The 21288-nt window shown below is 32.8% G+C and overlaps 1 protein-coding gene and 1 pseudogene across 4 annotated transcripts in view; one reads left to right on the plus strand and one right to left on the minus strand.

The window, feature by feature from the left end:
* Exoc6 (exocyst complex component 6) overlaps positions 1 to 21288 on the plus strand; it is a 182446-nt gene that overhangs the window by 44355 nt on the left and 116803 nt on the right. For all 4 annotated transcript variants that reach the window (XM_063239365.1, XM_013143813.2, XM_063239366.1 and 1 more), the window contains exons 2-6: positions 4029 to 4200; positions 5409 to 5456; positions 5543 to 5633; positions 9115 to 9160; positions 18914 to 19118. In XM_063239365.1, coding sequence (XP_063095435.1) covers positions 4029 to 4200; positions 5409 to 5456; positions 5543 to 5633; positions 9115 to 9160; positions 18914 to 19118 — 562 coding nt within the window. The remainder of the gene's footprint in view (positions 1 to 4028; positions 4201 to 5408; positions 5457 to 5542; positions 5634 to 9114; positions 9161 to 18913; positions 19119 to 21288) is intronic.
* On the minus strand, positions 13606 to 13992 carry LOC100720201 (DNA-directed RNA polymerases I and III subunit RPAC2-like; annotated as a pseudogene).

Here is a 21288-nt window from a genome sequence, read left to right on the forward strand (position 1 = left end):
AAAATAATTTTGTGCAGAAAACAAAGTTTTATATTGTGGAATTTTCTACTTGGTTCTTGTTTGGTTTCCTGGTGGTGAGAGAAATGAGAGAAAACAGGAGGAAGGAAAACAGGCCTTTATTGAGGGCCTAGGAGGGATGCTGAAGAGAGGCAGGCACCCTTTAGAATCTTCTGGAAAAACCACGAGCTTTTTATTTAGAATTTAACAGGGCGGAGCCAAAGGGACAGACAGAATGACTTATTGATAGCTGATGGGGGAGACTTTGCGCATGCGCGAAAAGTGGACAGTGGCTTTTTGCCTTACGAAAAGAATACAGGGGGGCGCTGTCCAGCGCCAAAGGGAGTTCTTACATGAGGAAAAACCTAGCAGTTCTCACAAGATTTTTGAGGCATTTAAGATTTTAAACTTTCAAATGAGAGATCATCGTGCTGTATTAATTAATTCCTTAATGTTATTTTTGTTGGAATTTACGGTTCTATTTTAACAGCAGAAAGCGTGGGATGTAAATAGATAATCCATTTCAGGCTTTGGTTTCTATTAATGGAGGGTGGATGTTGCATATGTTTAAAAAATTTTTCATCACGTAAACATCAGTAGAAAAGGAGTTCACTTGTGATGCTACATTGGCAATTTCCTGAATTATTATAAAATAGTTTTGTTTTTTAAACTTTGGAGAATAAATTTAAAAAGATATAGCAATGGATGGATTTTGAGAACTTTTTAAAAATAGATTTCTGGGCAAGATCTGTTATTCCTCTTCTTGTTTATTTGTATGTTGTTATTTTTATTTTAAAAAATTTTATGAGTATACATTTATAGTACATAATAATTACATTTATTATGGGGAGTTGGTACATCTGCATTGCATATCTTAATTCTTTAAATTCCCCACCCCATCACCTGGTTCCCATCTCATTTATAAAATATCTGTCTCTCTGTTTCCGATTGTCTTTTATTTTGCTCTTTATTTATACTTTGAGTTTCATATAAGAGAAACTATGAGGCATTTTGATTAGTTATTTTATGTTTCAGTTTTAAGAGTCCTTTGTATATTTTACAATACAATTTTTTATCAGATGTTTTGAAAATACTTTCTCTTTGTGTCTCTTTTTATTCTTTGTTAGTGTCTTATAGAATAGAAATTTAAAGAATATGTTTACTGATATTGCAAAGTAATTTGCAGGAAATTTGGTTGGCATTGCATTCAATCTGTAAATCAAGTTGGGAAGGACTAACATCATACTGATATTGCCTTTCCAATCTTAATAAAAACATTAAACTCTTTTTAGTGTTGTGATTTTTTTATTAGAGTTTTGTAATTTTCCTCATGCAGCTCTTAAGCATTTAAAAAGATTCATACCTAAGCATTTTTTAGGGGTAACTAATGTAAATATTTGTTTGTTTATTTTTGTGTTTTTTTTTTTTTTTTGAGGTGCAGTCTTATTGTGTAGCCCAGCCTGGGCCTTGATCTTCTTCTCCTTCAGCCTCCTTAGTGCTGTGACTATAGGTGTGTGCAACCATGCCTGACTTTTTGTTTTGTTTTATTTTTGTTTTTGTGGTGCAGGGGATTGAATCTGCGGTCTTCTGCATGCTAGGCAAGTGCTCTACCACTGAGCTACCTCTCTAACAATGATACTGTGTTTTAAACGTCAAATTTTATTTATTCATTGCTGTAGTTGAGAAAGTTAATATTATAGACACTCTGATAGAGGTAGGCATACAAGAGGAAATAAAACACATGAATCTATCTTTACAGGCTGAAGATTCAACAGGGAACAAAGCTTTATATCTTTATGCAGTTTACATTACGGTAGTTCTTTTAGTTTAGAAAATAAAATTAAGATAAAAAAACAGATGATGATGATGATGATGATGTGTGTGTGTGTATGTGTGTGTGTGTGTGCCAGAAAGGGCCTGTGTGATTGATGGAGAAAAAACAGCATTTGCAAATCTTAGGACAAGATTGCCTTAGGACAAGATTTAAGAAACCATAGGAAAACTACTATTGCTGGCATATGGTAAGAAAATGGAGACTAGTTGGAAGTGAGGCCAGACAGGTAACATGCAGAAATGCATGTGTAGCCTTATTGTCTATTATGAGAGGAAAAACAGTTTTGAGCAAAGAAGATATAGGATAATGTTTTAATAGAATTAATCCCTATTGGACATCTGGCTCCTATGTTGAGGACATACTGAAGGGGAGGGGAGGAAGAGTAAAACCAGGGACACCAAGTATAAAGTCAATGGCAATGATCTAGGCAAGACGTGTTTGCAGAGTCAAGTGTGGTAACTATGGAGGTAGTGCCACATGGTTAGATGTGCTAGATAGGGGTAGCAGGTGAGAGAAAGAATAGTCAGGTGTGATTTCAAGGTGGGCTTTTTTTTTTTTTGCCTGATCAACTTAGAAGAACTTAGAAGAATTCAGTTTGCTTAGATATGGAAGACTATGGGAAGAACAGGTTTTGGGGAAAGAGTATGGGAATTTATTTTGAACATATCGGAGATGGAGAAAGTAGTACTCAGTAAGTGAAAAAGAGATGTCCAAGTTTAGAGTCTCATTCTAGCTCATAAAGAGGCTATGTTCTTAGTAATTACTATTCTACATTGCTATCTTTAGTATTATAGTAAGTACTAAAACCCCAGATGTGGAGATTGCCCTCAACAAATTTATAGTCTATTTGGGGGAACAAAAGTCAATGTCTGTCTGTCTGTCTGTCTCTCTCTCTCTCACACACACACACACCATGAAAACTACATTACAAAGTATGGTATGGTTATATGTTAGAGTAAATGTAAGGACTATTAGTTTACCTGTCCTGCAGATGAGATTACTTGGCATAGCAATGATTGGCAAAGGCCTATCGAAGAAAATGGAACTTTCACTGAAAATCAGATAATAAGCAATAACAGATGAGGAGGTGTACTTTGGGACTTCCATAGAATCACGCTCAGGTTAAAAATTTGTGTGAATGACTCAGAGAATGTAGCAGTGTTGTCATACTTACAGTCTATTTGCTTTCAGTTTTTTTCCCCAGTGGAATTTTATGGACTATACTTTTTCCAGCAGCGATGTATAGCGCATTCAGAACTGCTAATCAGGGAAGTTCCCTCAGGCCATGATATCTGGGGTCTTTACTTGGTTATGGTTGTGTGGACATGACTAACTGCCTTTGTAGGTATGACTGATTGTTGACCTTGTTGACATTGTTGACCTTAGTCTTCAGCTCCTTAAAAGCTAATAGCTCAAAGCCCCCCACTGTAACTGATACAGTCCTGTATCAGTTAGAGTCCTCTAAATAAACTGATAGAGTCCTCTAAATAAACCAAGAGAATTATTAGGCAGAGCATTGTAAAAGCTTCTATCCCAGGAGCCAGGAAAAAGGTTATTGCTTTGTTGTGTTGTAAACAAGTGTGGGGTGCCCCGTTTATGGAGGCAGTATAAATCTGAGATATAGTACACATGTCTATGCCGTATTTATATAACATTGTATGACTACAGTGCAACACTGTATTTGAGAATATGAACTCAGGAGCCATTCAGCCAGGATTATTGACCCAGGTATCACTCTTGACCTGTATAATTTATGGCAATTAGATAATCTGTAGCACATCTTTAAAAACAAGGATAATGATGATACTTTATTGGCTGATTGTGAGGATTAGATTATTATATTAATAAAATACTTAAAACATGGCCTGATAAGTAGTAAATGCTATAGAAGTTCTGAGTTTATTCATTCCTTACTCATTCACTTAGTGACTCTTTTGAGCCTTATTATGTTAAAGACATAACCACATCCTTTTAGCTTTAGACCTTATTTCTGGATTTATAGTAATTTATTTTAGAGAGCTTCTCTTTTAGTAGAAACAGGTCCAAAAAGAAATATTTTTATCCAAATTATTTCTACTAAAGGCGATAACTGTCTAATTCATTTGTTTAGAAATTTTAGTTGCTGCGGAGATGGGCTTAAAAGAGAATAATTTTGGTGAACTGGGAAGTTAATTTTAGTTTTCTTACATACATGCAGGTCTGTGTATGATGACCAGCCAAATGCGCACAAGAAGTTTATGGAGAAGTTAGATGCTTGTATTCGTAATCATGACAAGGAAATTGAAAAGATGTGTAATTTTCATCATCAGGGTTTTGTAGATGCGATTACAGAACTCCTTAAAGTAAGGACAGATGCAGAAAAACTGAAGGTAGGAAATATGTTGAAATTCTGTTTGCTTTTGTTCTCATTAAATCACTCAATCATTATAGTATTACATATATCAGTCATTATTAAATGTGCTTTCAAAAAGCAAATTAGTGTATATATTTGGGAATGCCCTTTATGCTCTGTTAACATAGTTGTCATGCTAATGATAGGAGTAATCTTTATTTCTAAAGCAAGTAATTTGTTGACTTAATAGGATTTCTTTCCATGCAGGGAAGTGAACTCAAAATAAAATAAAAGATGCTATTTGCAGTTTTAGAATTTTTTAAATGATAGTATGATCTTGATAAAGTGCAGTCTTTCAAAATCATTTAAACACTATAAATGATTTTGTTCTCAAAGTTACTTACATTGAAATTTTAAATTTTAATAGCAATGTATAATTTAAAGTTGATCTGTAAAAACATCCTTCATTAAGCGTTGTGAATTTTGTTCACTCAAGATGTAAAATATTTAGTTGTTAGAATTGTCCTATTTATCTTTTTTTTTTATATTTAGAGTGTTTAGCACACAGAATTCAAAGGTTATGATTAGAAAACTATTATATAAAGGATATTCAGATAACAAGAGACCAAACACAGCATCAATGAGGTCACTGAACATCTTTGTTCAGGAATTAATGAGATTTTTAATAAACCAGAATGTGCTTCCTTACTATGATGACCTAATGAATCACTTAATATGTGGGAAAATTTGGGGTTGAGCTTTGCCTGCAGCTGCAGCATTAAAATGTTGCTGTGGATTGAAAGTTCCGTGTTTGATGTTAATCAACCACCCAGTGTTTGCATTCAGCAAAGTATGAATGTTTAATTACCATAAAATGCAATCACCATTTCCTACAGACAATGAATGGCACATAGACCTCATTGAAGTTATCAAAAAGGGACCAGTGGTCAATTGGGTCAGTGATTTGAATTGTTTGACAGACTTAGAGAAGCAAGTAAAGTTCAAAAATCCTGAGTAAATTTGAGAAGTTTGCCACAGAATCTGTTAAAAAGAACTGTCATAAGTAATTGAAGTTAACAAAAGCCTTTTTCAATCAAAAGTTCAAGTTCAAGCTGTAGAGTTAATTTGAATTTGCATTTCTTTGTTCTAAGTTTCTCATGAAGCATGATCTGATTACAAGGGTGAACAGTTACATCAGGACAGTTTTATGCATATTTGTCTAACTAAGGTGAAATTATTTTTAAGGTGCAAGTTACTGATACAAACCGAAGGTTTCAAGATGCTGGGAAAGAGGTAAGAAAATGATGCATTTTTTTGTGGAGTCAATGTGTGAACACTATTTAACTGTTTAAAAATATGAACATTTCTTCTTTTCTAAGGTGATAATACAAACAGAAGATATTATTCGATGTAGAATTCAGCAGAGGAACATTACAACTGTAATAGAAAAATTGCAGTTATGTCTTCCAGGTAAGTTAGACTTGTCTATCATATACATAATGTATGGTTTGGCAAAGTTATAATTTAATGATAGCATTTACTCATTCCTTGTTATAGGATTTGGATTACTTGGTGATTGTTACCTAACAAAACCTGTCACTACCTTTCCTGTTTATTGTATCCCCTACATTTCCGTGGTTTTCTTTTTTTATAAAGCCTTTGGTTATCTCATCAGTCTTTAGCAAAACCTCTGCCTTTCCATTTCCTCTTTGCCTAGTATGCCATGTGAGCTTTCCTGCCCCTTTTGCCTTCTCCCTTTTTTCCCTTAGAATACTTTCTCATGGGGAGAGTGTCTTTTGATTAAGTTTCTTGTCTTTACCATTTGCCTAATTTTTTATCTCTAGTTTTCCATTGTTTGTTTATCACTTAACAGATTTTGCTTTGCTCACAATCTCATTTTGCTACAAAGGTAAGAAAATAGCAAAGTGCTAAGTCTTCTTGCTTTTCCTCCTGTATTTTGGAAAGACTTAGTTTCTGTTTTTTTTTTTTTTTTTTTTGTCTTTTCATTTTTATCAGTACCGGGGGTCGAACTCACGACCACCTGCTTGCAAGGCAGGTGCTTATGCCGCTGAGCTAAATACCCAGCCCCTAGTTTCTGTTCTGTTATGGTGCAGATGTACTGAAGAAACTAACAAGTATTTTCTTTTTCTGGACTATTCAAAGTACTTTTAAGTTGGAAATGTCCTGTTCAGGCAAAATAAAGCAGGTATATGTTACTTTTAAAAAATATTACAAGCTAAATTCATCTCATATTCTTATGTTTGTTTTTTAAGAAGGAACCTAAATCTCCACATTCAGGAGAATAGAATGTTTTGTATAACAATTATATGATGTAAATTTAACTCATAATGTTATTTGAGCCAATACGTTTTATTTATATAACATATATTTATATATTATATACTTATATACTTTAAATATATAAAACTAAAATATTTATATAATAACATGTTATAATACTCTGTTATATACATAAATCTGCCAGCAGATTTTATTGGCTAAAACATTAGAAGTCTATATATTACTTATATAACTATTATATAATATATATATAATACATTATTTTGCAATTATATTGTTATGTTATTTTCTCACTTATGAAATAGCTTTCTTGTTTTTTAAGAATTACTGAAAGTCTACTCAATTCAATCTCTGATGGACCACAGATATTTACACATTAAATTTTTTTTTTTTTTTTTTTGTCTTTTTCCTGTTTATCAGTACCGGGGAAGCGAACTCACGACTGCCTGCTTGCAAGGCAAGCGCTTATGCCGCTGAGCTAAACCTCCAGCCCCTACACATTAATTTTAAGTAAATAAAATGCCTTTTTATTATATTAAGCTTCAGTGTTGAGGACTCTACTTTTCTTTCTTTTTTTTTTTCCGGTACCAGGGATTGAACTCACGACCTCATGCTTGTCAGGCAGGTGCTCATGCCGCTGAGCTAATTCCTGGCCCCAGAGGACTCTACTTTTCTTTAGTCAGATTTTATTTTGGATATACATAAACAAAAACATTTTGGATATACATAATGATCACATTCATCATAGAGAATTTGTACCTGTGCATGATATAACTTGATTTTTTCCCATTCACCCTCCCTTCAGCTCCTCCGCTCTGCAACCTCTCCTCCCATCCCCATTTACAAAAAGCTTTGTTACCATTTTTTCCTTTTCTCTCTTGTTTTTACTTTTCTCTTTTTTCCTTTCACCCTCCCTCCTCTCTTGTTCCTCTCCCCATTTGAACATTTTCATCCTATTTCACAGTACCTAATGCCCAATTTGGTCCTTATTTATACTTTCAACGAACCTACTTTCTTAAAGATGCTTAATACTATCTTTGACATTATCACATTTTAATAGTCAGCAAGACAGTTTCTGAATTTGAATGCTTTGTCTCTTATTATTTTAGATAACAAGCCTAAAAATTTGATATTAATAGAATGATTAAGACCCGAATTCCGCCTAGGGGGCTATTTGAAATAGAGAAATAAAGAGAAGTACAGGTTAAGTTTTTTTTTGCTACTGTTTTTGCTTTCATGTTTGGACAGCAACTCATAGTTCATGTAAATCTTATATTTCTAATAGTCATGTCTAGAACTGCCTCCTTTATTTTGTTCATCAATCTAATCTACTCATAGTATTTTGTGTGTGTCAGGCATTATGTGTAGGTATTGGAACAATAAAGTTAAAAATGACAGTCCCAGCTTTTGAAGGATTCTACTATCTAATGTAAATAAGGACAAGGAAGTCATTGATTATTATATAATTGTCTAACTCAGTTTTGGATTCAGAGGAGAGTGAGAGTACATAAAAATTCACAGCATAAAGAATACACTTTCCTGGTGTTTTAGTTTTACTTGAATGTTTTTGAGGAAACCATAATTTTTTATAGGGGAGTAGTGAAGTAGATGTGAAATTTACATGAATTATTGAGATAAAGTATGGGACTTTTAAAAAAGTTTATGCTTGTAACAGCAGAATCTGTTCTAGATTATAAGTTTAATGCTTTTGATTGTGAGAAATATTACTTTACAGTATAGTGCTGTGGTAGAGGGTATGTGGAGGGTCCTGTGAGGTCACTGAGTTTGAGTTGGCCCATTACTACCATTGCAGGTTTGAAAATTTTCAAAATAAACAGTATCATTTGTAATCTTGAAAACCTTTGGGAGTAACCTATAACGAGAAAATCTGGGGGAAAAATGTTGCCTATCTTTCTAGTTTAAGAAAATGAAAGTTAGTTTGAAGAGCTAATAATAAATTACTCAGTTTATACTTTGAAATTCTACTATGCTTAAACAGTAATCTACATAGTTGTATTAAATCCTTTTGATGATAGTACGTCATTTTGCTGAAGCTTATGACAATTTTATTGAATAACTGCATTACTGGGCTTCTGTGTAAAGAGTGAAATGAATAAATATGCTTTGCTAATTTATTTTTTGCCACTACTAGGTAGTTCACTATGTGCTGTAAACACTTGATGTTTTTCTTTCTTTATAGATTTGATATACATTTTGGGGTATAGTAAATTATAACACAGTTATGTTATTTTATTTGGTATATTGGGCCAAAGTTAATGAATCTCACTGTCACTCAGTTTTCTCCCTCTGCTAAAGTCTAAATTTATAATTCCATTTCAGGGAAGAAATATTAGTAATTTCTGAATAGAAAAAAATTTTTACTAGATTAATGACTCAATTATAGGTATCAACATATACAAGCGTTCTAGGTTCAATATATATATATATAAAATGGTCAACATATTTGAAAATTAAAATGTTTTCATTAACTTGAATTATACAACATTTTATTTCAAAATATCAGCCTGATTCAAAGTATAAAGAAGATTGATGAATTTTTTAGTATATTTTTGCCTACTTTAATTATTTTAATTTCTCAAAATTCTTTATTTCATTTTAAAAACTAAAATGTTATATTTCTTTAATGCAGTCCTGGAAATGTATAGTAAGCTAAGAGAACAAATGAGTGCAAAAAGGTGAGTAGGTTTCTTTCCTATTGTTTATCACTAAAAGCACATGTAAACTTAATAGTAAATTAGTAAAATCATGTGAATTTGGATTTCTACTTACACTAAATCAGGATTATCCAATAAAGCAAAATTTACATGTACTTACGAGTGCCTATCATTTATAAGTAATATCAAAGATTGGCTGGGGTCGGGGATTTAGCTGAGCTGCGTAAGTGCCTGCCTGGCAAGCATGAGGTTGTGAGTTCGATCCCTGGTACCAAAAAAAAAAAAAAAAAAAAAAAAAGATTGGTAATATTGGTAAAGGATAGGTGGAAAACTACAGGAGTGAAAAAATTTTTTATTAACTTATCAACATTCTGACATTGCATATGGTCAATGGCTGAGTATTTAATGTGGAGTGAAAACAAAGTGTAGGCAGTTATATATTGATCTCTAGGCTTTTGTAGTTCATATTCTGTTTTATAACATAAATAAATGCATGATAAATGAGCAATAATAAAAGTGGTTTATTGGTTATCATAAGAGCATTAAATATTATAATGTTAAAAATATTTTAAAATGAAGAGTTGTAACATAGAAAAATGAGAGTAGATAAGTTTGGGAAAGAACCAATTCTTTTTTTTTTTTTTTTTTTTTTGTACTGGGAATCAAACTCACGACCTTACACTTGCCAGTCAGGCATTTTGCCCAGCCTGGAAAGAACAAATTATGTATGCAGATCTGTAGTCAAAGATTTGTTGTGTCCTGCTCTGTAGTGCTAACTATTGCATTTGATTGGTCCATACCAATTGGTACTAATTGAGGAATGATTTTTGTGTTTACTAATAACCTAGAAGATAGTTTTATTTTCTTTTGAGCATGTACTATTAAGATATTCCCTTTTTTCTTTTGCTATATATTATCATATAGTGGCCTTGAACTCACTGTATGACCCAGATTGGCCTCCATTTTATGGAGATCCTCCTGTTTCAGCCTCTTGAGTGCTAGCATTTCGTGTGTGTGCCATAATATCTGGTTAGATCTTCTTTTAATCTCCCTTTGCTTTGTTTCTTTTTGCCTCAATTATTAGTATAAACTCATGGACTTTAAAAAAAGAAATGTATGGTAATTTATTGATACATAGATTGTTCTAAATTTGGCTGGGGAAATCCTGCAAGCAAATTGTGTGTCTTCATTTGTCTTTGTGTACTGTATTGCTTATCATACCGTAAAGTTTTCCAAGTTCATTGTACTTTTCTTGCTCCCCCATCTCTTTCCCTGCTTTGATGTCTCTTCATCTCTTGTCTCTCTTGTTTCTTTCCCTCTCCGTATATTTTTCATGTCCTGTAGCTTCCATGGTTGCTGCTGAGAAGTTTGAAATCTAAAGTTATTTGAATTTCTCATCTTTCATTGGTGGCCTACCTTATTTTTCTTTAAAATCTTCTCTTTGTCCTGTGTAGTCTGTAATTTCCTTTTTATGTGCTTTGGTGTAAGTCTGTTTCTTTTCATTGTGCTGATTACTTGGGGGCAGGGGTTCAAGTTTCAGCCTGGAAACTTTTAATCTGATACCGTCTTTAAATGGTAGAAAATTTTCTTGAGTTATTTCTTCTGTTTTCTTGATTCTTTCTCTCCTGGATAGGTATAAATGTTTAAGTAGGTTTCTTCTTTGATTTTCTCTTTTCTTCTTTGATTCAAAAGCATGTTTCTCCTTATTCTTCCTGTGAGGTTGTTTCATCTTAACTGCCAAAGACAATGATATCTTTATCAACTTTTAATTTCTAAGAATTGTTTTTGAACTCCAAAACAATTTTCTTATTTTTCAGGCTGCTTGATCTTTATTGTTAAAAGTGTTTTCTTTTAGGTCTCTGAGGTTTAGGTGTTTTTCTTGTGAAATGTTTCCTCTAAATTTCTTTTTGTTTATTTTTGTCTCTTTCTTGTAAAAAGTATTTCACAGAGTTCTGGTAATTTCTTGGTTGATTAGTTGTATTTAAGTGTGGTGAACATAATTTGCTTGAAAGCTCTGTATCCTTGGGATGGTGGGGCTTGATTGTTTCACTGTAAGGAAACAATCTTATTCTGTAACTGTAAGATAACAATCTTTTTCACTTCTCTTGGCTGGGCTCATTAGCTTGGAAGCATCTAATGTTAATATCTTGAGGGCTTATCTAGACATGTTTTGGAGGAAATTTCCCCTCTTTTGTGTGGAGAGTAAAGTTCTCACTGTTGGCATTCTGGGATCTCAGTTGGGGAACAGGGCATCTTGTGTATATTGGTTCAAATAATCTTGTTTTTACACCAGTACTGTTATCTTCACTCTTGGCTGGTGTCCCCAGTTACAGATTGATTTAGTTTCTTTAGCTTTTTGCTATCATGGGTGAATGACAGTTGTTTAGATGCCTGGAATGGAGAAGAAAATGTGGAGTCTGCTTTTTAAACATTTTTTTCAACCATGTTCTTTATTTTGGGTTACTTTTAACTTCTTAAAGCAAATAAGTAAAAATTATACATACTTGCAGACCAGTATGTAGTATTTGGGTACATGTATCATTGAATGATGTTTAAATTATGGTAAATATATTTATTGCTTCCAGTCATTGTGATTTCTTTGTGACAGAACCATTCAACATTCTTTATTTTATTTCTCCTTTATTTTCCACTTCTTCGTGGTATTTCTGTCAACTCTTGAGCTTTTCAAGGCTCTGAAAAATGAATTATTCTTAGCTTCTCAACTATTGGCTTAGTATTTGTTTTATTCAAGTTTGCTGAGTTATAAGTTACAAGTATGAGAGTATGTTTAGGGAAGTTTTCCAGAAGTATCAAAATCTTTATCATTGACTTTTGTTGGGTCAGTGAGCGTACTCTATGTGGTTTCACTCTTTTGGCATTTATTGAGACATGTTTAATATCCATAAGATGTATCTTGGTGAATATTTCATGTGTTCTTGAAGAGCCTGTGTATTCTGCAGTTGAGTTAGTGTTCTAGAAATATTGGATCATGTTAGTTATAAAATTGTATGTATTTTTAATTTTTCTGTCTGTTAATTTTACTAATGAAAATGTAATATTAAATTTTTAGCTATCATACGAGTTTTCTCTTTACTTTTTTAAGTTTTTCTTCATATATTTCAAAGTCTTATTAGATACATATAAATTTATGACTTTATATTCTTTGTTATTAAACATTTCTTATATTTATTGTCACCCTGTCAGTTGAGCTCTGGTTCTATAGTTGTACTTGTAAAAATACTTTATATAAACTATATATGTATATATAGACACACACATATGAATGATAATTAAGTAGATTCTTTTGTATTTAGCAATTTATCATTTCTGTTCATTTTTCCTTTCTGTAGATTAAGACTTCTCTTTGGTTTAATTGCCTTGAGTACGGTGAACTAAACAGTATTATAGTAATGTCTGGAGATATTTTTCCTGCTTTTGTGTATTGAAAAATGAATTTTTTGCTTTCAAACACTTTTAATTTTGACTACATACATGTCAGTGTTTCTTTGTAGTTATATTGCTTGGGATCTGTTTAGTTTATTGTATCTATGGTCTTATGTCTTCCATCAGTTTATGGAAAATTTTCAGCTTTCATCTCTTGTAGTATTTTTTGCTGCCCCATTTTTTCATTTCCTTCATTGTGAAACTTTCAATTATATGCACATTGTTTAATGTTATCTGATATTTCAGGAATAAATTTTCCTTAATACTCTTTCTTTCTGTGTTTCAATTTTATTTTTTTGAACTTACCTTTGGGTTTACTGAATCTGTTTCTAATGATCTATATTACTACCACTTTTACCCATTCTTTAAATATGTTTCATCTTGTATAATATTTGTTGACCTGTCTTCACATCCATCAATCATTTTTTTCTTGTATCTAGTCTATTGTTAAGTCTATTGGGTGAATTCTTCATGAAGGAATACAGTTATAGTACCCTATTTTTGCATAACTTATAAGGTAAATTCTGTTCTATATTATTGATGAGTATATGAGTAAATAGAAGACAATGTGTCCCAAATTAATGAAATAATTGCTATATGGTAGCATCAATTGTGCATATTTTTTCCTTATATTTCTAGGAGTTATATATTACTGTTATAATTTTAAACAACAGCATCATGTGTACCAAAAAAGAAATGATAATCTATTATGATGCAGGTTTTGCTTCCAAGCAGAAATAGATAAAAGTTTTAGAGATTTATGATTATATTTAGAGAAGATGCAGGATCTGATCTCTTACTTTTTTTTTTTTGAAGTTAAAACAAAATAGGAAATTTATTCGGTGAATATACAAGGTCTTTCTGGGATTCAAACAGCTATAATGGATCAACAGTGAGAACCACACCTTGCTAAAGGATAGAGCATGTAATCACAAATTTCTAATTCTGAGGTCTGCACAATCATGAACAGAGTATCTTAAAGGATCCTCCTCATATCCTGCATAAGGGACTAGAATATGGATTCATTTCTGGTTGCTTTTTTGTTCCTTATAGTCCTTTATGCTGACCTCAAACTTGTCAAGCACATGCTGACAGACATTCATGAGTTCACTCAGGCCTCTCTGAAAGGGCTCAACAGCTAGAAGGGCTCCTTGACTCAGAATGCGCAAATTAATTTTGCTCTCTGAAGGATGGGTCATAGTGTAACCACAAAATTCCACTTCTGAGTTCTTCATATCATGTAATGTAGAGAATTTCCTAGGGTATGGGCCTCATCGTACAATACAAACGTCATACAGTGTCCATCGTTCCAGCTGCCTGGACCATTTCCAAGGTTGTCTTCCTCTCACCTTCAGCCATTGAGGTCTTTATTCAGATACTCTTCTTTCCAGCTCCTGATCCTCTTCCATCTCAGGGCGGTGGTGCGGGCAGAACAGAGGCTCCATCCCATAGCACCACACGCGCAGGCAAAGCAGGAAGGAAGGAAGGAAGGAGCCAGCGACCTGATCTCTTACTTTTGTTCTTTGAGATGATTAACTTTTTGTATACTTACCCTGGACTTCTAAAAAAAAAAAAAAGTAGAATCTGAAGAATAGTCTTACATTTTACATACTGCTGATTTTAGGGAGTGTTATCTTAGCTGGGTTGAGAGAAATGGTAATCAGACAGGGAATTTAGGAGAGCAAATGGGAAAGTGAGTTATTACTAACTGCTTTATATTGATGAATTTCAAAAGTCTTTTAAGAGTTTGTCTGAATTATTATAAATTAGAGCATTTCATCCTGGAAGAGGAAAGGAGAATTTATCTTTCAAATTCTTTTCTCATTGGTTAAGATTTGACTCTAATGTGCAGCATTAACTCCTCACATTTCTTGGTTGTGACATGTGTGGGAACTAAGTGGGTCTTTTGATGTCTCAGTGACTCCTGGAAGTCCTAGAATAGGAAGTGAGAGATGAGCAGTTTGAAGGGAGCCACAGTTGTGCTATTGAGTTAGATGTGTCAGTAGTTATTTTGTAAAACTAATGTAGTACTTTTCATTTAGCAACCATTATTTAAGAGTTGATACATTATAGATGTTTCCATGAATTTTCAACATTTTTACCTGTGGTAGAGAATGCTTTTGGAATATACCTAAATCAAATAAAATCAGGAAGGTAGGGTAGGATGACATGGTACAGTCTATCAACTGATCTATTGCATCTAAAATTTTATGAACTCAAGTAGTTCATTATTTTACTTCGTCTAAATAAGGGCATCTGTCCTACCTCTACTATCAACTAAGTATCTTAATTTCTGACCAATTATAATGGGGTTTTTAAATAACCAAGATAAAATTTAGATATCTTACTTTTTAAATTGGTGCTAGTATTTTGTGATACTTTGCAATATGTGCTGTTATTGTGAGTATACACTAGAAAAAGAATATATGTTAAAAATATAAAGTATATTTAAATGACTTTGAACTCACTGTCCTTTCAATTTAATCTTTAAGTTCATTAGATAGTGCCTTTCCCATATTTAATATTTTTTTACCCAATAAGAAGATGCAGACTACTCTTTGATCAAGTTTTAAAAATTCATCTACCTATTCTCAAATGGATATTGGCGATAATGTTGTGGGGAACTGAAAAGTCTCAGTTCTGATTCTAGTTGATTATAATATCTTTTCCAAATTATATATTGTTTCAGTTTTCTTACCTTGTAGAATGTTAATAGCAGTATTTGTCACTGAAGTTGTGTTAGTTTTTCTACTGGGACAAAATATGTGACACCTGCAATTTAAAAAATATTTTATCTTTTTTGGTACTAGGGGTTGAACTCATGACCTTGCACTTGGCAGGCAAGTACTTATGCTGCTGAGCTAAATCCCCAGCCCCTAAAATTTTGCTTTAAAGAAAAAAACCCACAATGGTACAAAATTTCAAAATAAGATTGTAGGAGAATAACAATATTTAGTACATTATGTATTGTTATTTTCAAAGTAGTTGCTCTTATTATAAGCTATAGGCATGAAAAATTGATCAAACAATATAGGACACACTTTTCTTTTTAATGGATTCATGAATTAGTAGTGTAACTACCTTAACTATATATATGCAGTTAAATATATACAGTTTTATATATACTACATATATATAGTTATATTTTCCTTTTCCCTTCTTTCTTTTCTCCTTTCCCTGCCAATTTCTCTTTCCCATTGAACAGGCTTTCTTGCACTTCACAATATCTATTGTATATTCTGGATCCTATTTACCTTTTAAGCTTCTTACACTAGGGAGGTGGTGTGATGTTTACACATGCAAGTCTGATTTGTTTCACTTATGACTTCGGTCTCAAATTGCATCCATTTCCCTGGTGTCTCAGGTCTATCCTTTATAACCGAGTAAGTACTCCATTGTATAAAAATACTATATCATTTTTAATCCATTCCTCAGTTAATGAGCATTTGGGTTATTTGCAAGATTTAGCTATTACAAATTTTGCTGCTATAAACCTATATCCCTGTGTTATGATATTCTTCATTCTTCTGGGAAAATACCTAGAAGTGGAAAAGCTGGGTCGAATGGGACCTCTAGTCCTAGTTTTTTGAAGAATCTCCACACTATTTCTATAGTGATTGTACCAGCCTACACTCCCACCAACAGAGGAGTAGGGTTCATTTTTCCCTACACCCCTCCAGCATTTGTAATTTGTTGATTTCTGAATAATAGCCATTCTTACGGGGGTGAGATGGAATCTCAGTGTTGTTTTAATTTACATCTGTTGGATGACCAGTGGTATTGAACACTTTTTATGTATTTATTTACCATTCATATTTCTTCAGCTGAAAAGTGTGTATTCATCTCAGCTGCTCATTTTTGGATTGAGTTTTTGAATTTGGGGGGGTTTGATTGTTTTCAATCTTTATATGATCTAAATAGATGCCCTTTGTCTGAGGGACAGTTGGCTAAATTTTTTTTCACATTCTGCAGGTTGTCTTTTCAATCTGTTGGTAATTTCTTTTGATGTGCAAAAGCTTTTTCATAAAAGGAGATCACTTATTGATTCTTTGAAGTGTTTCCTATGCTGCTTGGGTTTTGTTCATGAAGTCTCTATCTACCTCTGTATCATCAAGATTTTTACCTACTTTCTCTTACAGTAGATGTAATGTTTCTGTTTTAATATTTAGATCTTTTTATTTAGAGAAAGAAAGCAAAACAAAAAAGGGTAGAAATAATACAGAATTTCAAAAAAAATAGAAATCACTAGTTGATACATATTTAGATCTTTGATCCACCTTTTGTGTGTGTGTGTGTGTGTGTGTGTGTGTGTGTGTGTGTGTCTTTTTGAGACAGGATCTCACTATGCAGTTCAGGCTGGCTTGCTATGCACTTAATAACCCAGGCTGATCTTGAACTTATGATGATCCTCTGGCCTCCTCCCCAGTTTTGAAGTTATAGTCATGTACCCTGATGCCTGGAGCCCTTTGATCCATTTTGACTTTAGTTTAGTGCATGGTGATAGACATGGGTCTAGGTTTAGTCTTTGGCATGTAGAGAGCCAGTTTTCACAGCACCATTTATCAAAGAGACTATCTTTCTCCCAGTGAACACGTTTGGCCCCTTTGTCAAAGATAGGGTGGCTGAGTGTTTTTGTAGTTGTGCCTGCATCTTCTAGTCTGGTCCACTGTTCCTTAGGGGTGTGTGTGGGGGAGGGAGTTAAAAATTTATTTATTTTTTAGATTTTTAGTACCTTGCTGATTTTATCACAGTAGTTTTGTATTATAATTTCAGGTCAGGAGTTGTGATGCCTCCTACCTTGCCTTTGTTATTCTAGGTCTCTTCTGTTTCCAGATGAATTTTAGGAATGTTTTCTACAGTTCTGTGAGATATGTTAATGGTATTTTGATTTGGATTACATTAAATCTGTATAACAATTTTGGGAGAATGGCCATTTTTCCCATATTAGTTCTTCCTATCCATGAGCAAGGAATATCTTTCCATTTTCTGATATTTTCTTTTTCAAAGTACTGTAATTTTCAGTATATAAATCATTTACTTCCTTTGTTAGATTGATTCGTGTATGGTTTCTACAATTTCTCAGTGGGTTTCTTATTTGTGTACAAAAATGCTATTGATTTTTGAGTGTTGACTTTGTATCCAATTATGCTACTGAATTTGATTACTAACTCTAGAAGTCTTTTTATACCTGTAGTTTAAAGGAGGAAAGGCTTATTCTGGCTCGTAGTTTCAGTGGAATTAGTCCATGGTTGGCTGGCTCTAAGGTAAAAACGGCATGATAGGGCTAGGGATTTAGCTTAGTGGCATAAGCACCTGCCTGCCAAGTGTGAGGTCATGAGTTCAATCCCTGGTACCAAAAGACAAAAAAAACAAAAAAACGCCCCCAAAAATGGCATGATAGACTGATATGGCAGAGGGAAACTGTTCATGTCATGGTAGCCAGGAAGTAGAGAGCAGGGGAGGAGCTGTGGTAACGATGCATCCTTCTGATCACAGCCCAATGACCCACCTCAAACCAGGCCCCACATAATAGAGGCTAGCCATGAACTTACAATGAAGAACACAGTGTTTGTATGATTCAATTACCTTCTAAAAGTCCCACATCTGAATATACTAGACTTTAGGAGGACATTTTAGGCCTAAATCATAATAGGAGTATCTGTATACCTCATAGAAACCTAAAGAAAATTAAATTATGTATATGAAAGTATACACCTGTTCTCTAAGGCACAGACTGTCCTAGGTGCTATGTAGCCAGCATATCATAACAGTACATTATAGATAGTAGGCATTGTATAAATATTTATTGAATTGAAGCCATTCTATCAGTGGTTTTTCACCTAGTTTTTGTGACACTTGGTAATATTCCTTAAATAGTAGCATGAAAATTTCCAAAACTAGATAAATAAATTTTTCTTTAGTTAGAATTAAATCTGTGCTATATACTTTTTATGGTAATAGTATATGGATGTATATTATGGTGAGATAGTATGAAATTACATATTAAGTAACTAAGTATTATAATTCCAAAATTGCATGTGCATTTACGATACCATGATTAATAGTGTCCTTGATCCTGTGATTTGTATATTGTATGTAATTTGTGCTTAGTAAATACAAGTAACTGTTGATTTCAACTATTATATTGATTGTAGTGCTAGGGTTTAACATAGGGCCTTCCAAATGCTAAAAGGCACTGTACTAATGAGCTATGTTCTCAGCTTCTGTGAATTTCTTGCAGGAGGCTTAACTGATTATTTAAATTTACTCAAATTTTAAAATTCAAATAATAAGAACTTGTTATAGAGTTTTCCTTTTAACTTCTCACAGGTATTATTCTGCCCTAAAAACTATGGAACAATTAGAGAAGGTGTATTTTCCCCGGGTTAGTCAATACCGATTTTGTCAGTTAATGATAGAAAATCTTCCTAAACTCCGTGAAGATATTAAAGAAATCTCCATGTCTGATCTCAAAGACTTTTTGGAAAGCATTCGAAAACATTCTGACAAAATAGGCGAAACAGCCATGAAACAGGTGAGATTAAAATGAATTTGAATTTAATACTATTCAGTATTAAATATAATATTCAGTATTCAATATAATAGTTAAAGGTTTACTTCTTTAAGTTACAAAAATTGCTTACTTTTGTTAGTTATACCCTTATCTTTCCTAGTTCTTGTTTATAATAGATATTGTCAGTGTTTTCTTTGTATATTAAATAAATTCAGTCTAACTTGAATTCTTTACTTATTCACTATCTGACCTCCCACAGTCTTCTGTACCCATCTGGGTGTTATATTTTTTCCTGGCAGCAAATCTACTATAAAACAAGCTAAAAGTGGCAGCTATAGAGTCAAGTGAAAGCTTTTTTATGCGAGGGTTCTAAATTGTTCCTTTTAAAAGACAAATTCAAAGTTTTAAACTTTGCATTTAAAAACTACAATTCAGTAATAAAAGAAAAACAATGGGAACGTATTTGGAAGTTATAAGGTTAATATTATTTTTGAGCCAGCAGTTCTATTTTGTTTATCAGTGAGAGATGATCTTAGACCGTTATTCACAATTAGCCAAAATACTGGGAACAACCTAAGTGGCTATTAAAAGGAGAACGGAACACTAAAGTGTGGTGTATTCATGTAGTGGAATACTACTTAGCAATAAAAAGGAGTGGATTAATGGTAATGCAGCAACACATGGATTCCACAGATACATTAAGCCACAGAAGTTGAATAACAACAACAAAAAAGTACAGACTGAGTAATTAGGTCTATCATTCTAAATTAGACAAAACAGAATTTTTTAAAAAATCAGCATAGTGACAGGTAGCCAGAGGTTTGGGTAGGGAAATTGCCTAGGAAAAGAAATAAGGGGAAATGGAAATGTTTTATACCATGATAAAAGTGTACCTGTCAAAGTTGTATAGTTGTAATGTTTATATTGCAATGTGTATAAATCTTACCCTAAGAGAAAATGTAAAAAACCATGATAGGTAAATGTGTAGTAGAAATAAGAACATAAAAATACTTGTTGAAGATAACTGATCGGTACCTGGGAGTTTATTATATTAATGTGTTTACTTTGTTTATGTTTGAAATTTTCAATGATTAAAAGTTTAAAAATGAATACAATTAAAAATTTCAAGAATCAGCTATTAAAACTCCAAGTAATTTTATTATGGCAATTGAACAATTCTCAGCATGACTTCTAATGCCTGATATTTCCCAAAGTACTCTTATCAAGTACTTTAGAGAAAATTTACTGCATTTTTCTAGTAAAAGAAGTTAATGTGTAACAGACCATGATTAAATCAGAAGAAATTAAAATTCAGTACAAATTCTCCATCCTAGCCTTATAAAAAGTATCTATAAATTGGATAATCTCCATTATACTTCTCATTGTTTCAACATTACACAGTGCTATACTCTATGCTGTTTTTCTTTTTAATTGAGATAACATTCAAATAAGAAAATTAGCTCTTTTAAAGTAAACATTTTCAGCTGCAACTAGTTCAAACCAGCCTTACTATCTAGTTTCAAAACACTTGTGACTTTTTGTGTCTGGCCACTCTATATTGATTTTCTTTGTTTAACAGATTGTTTACTTTGAGGATGTATTGATTTTGAGAATTCTTTCACAGGATCAGTTTACTGTCTTAAAATTAGGACTGTACATACAATATGGAATCATTCCTGGTCGTTCATAAGTTTGGCCTTGTCAGTGAGATTTTTCAGTTTTATTTTTTTAATTTACAGTAATTTTTAAAAATCTTTTTATCTTTTTTGTTTGGGTCATGATTTCACTCTGCAGTTCAGTGTATCCTAGGCTGGTCTCATCTACTTCAACTTCCTGAGTGCTGAAATTACAGGAGTGTGCCACCAAACCTGGCCAATAATAGTTTTTAAATTGCTTATTTTTTTCAGTATAGTTATCTCTTGTTTATTGGTAGGTGGTCTATAGAAGATTCAGTTTTCAAAGTATTTTTGATAGTGTGTTTTGTTCAACTTAGTGTTAAATCCTTGATTGGCAAAGAAAAAATAACTTTCTTTGGTATAAATGGAAAGAAGCTACCTTAAATCAAACTTATATCTCTCTTTTCTATGGAAGCCAAGCCTGAGGTCATTTTCCCTACATTATGATTATGAGAATATGTTTATGTATGTGTCATAAGTATAGAAACAGAAATGGCAGGCCAGTGGGTGAGATT

The sequence above is a fragment of the Cavia porcellus genome, unplaced genomic scaffold, assembly GCF_034190915.1.
Source record: "Cavia porcellus strain 051 isolate PalLab524CR breed Dunkin Hartley unplaced genomic scaffold, mCavPor4.1 scaffold_28, whole genome shotgun sequence".
In the NCBI taxonomy this organism is placed as follows: domain Eukaryota; kingdom Metazoa; phylum Chordata; class Mammalia; order Rodentia; family Caviidae; genus Cavia; species Cavia porcellus.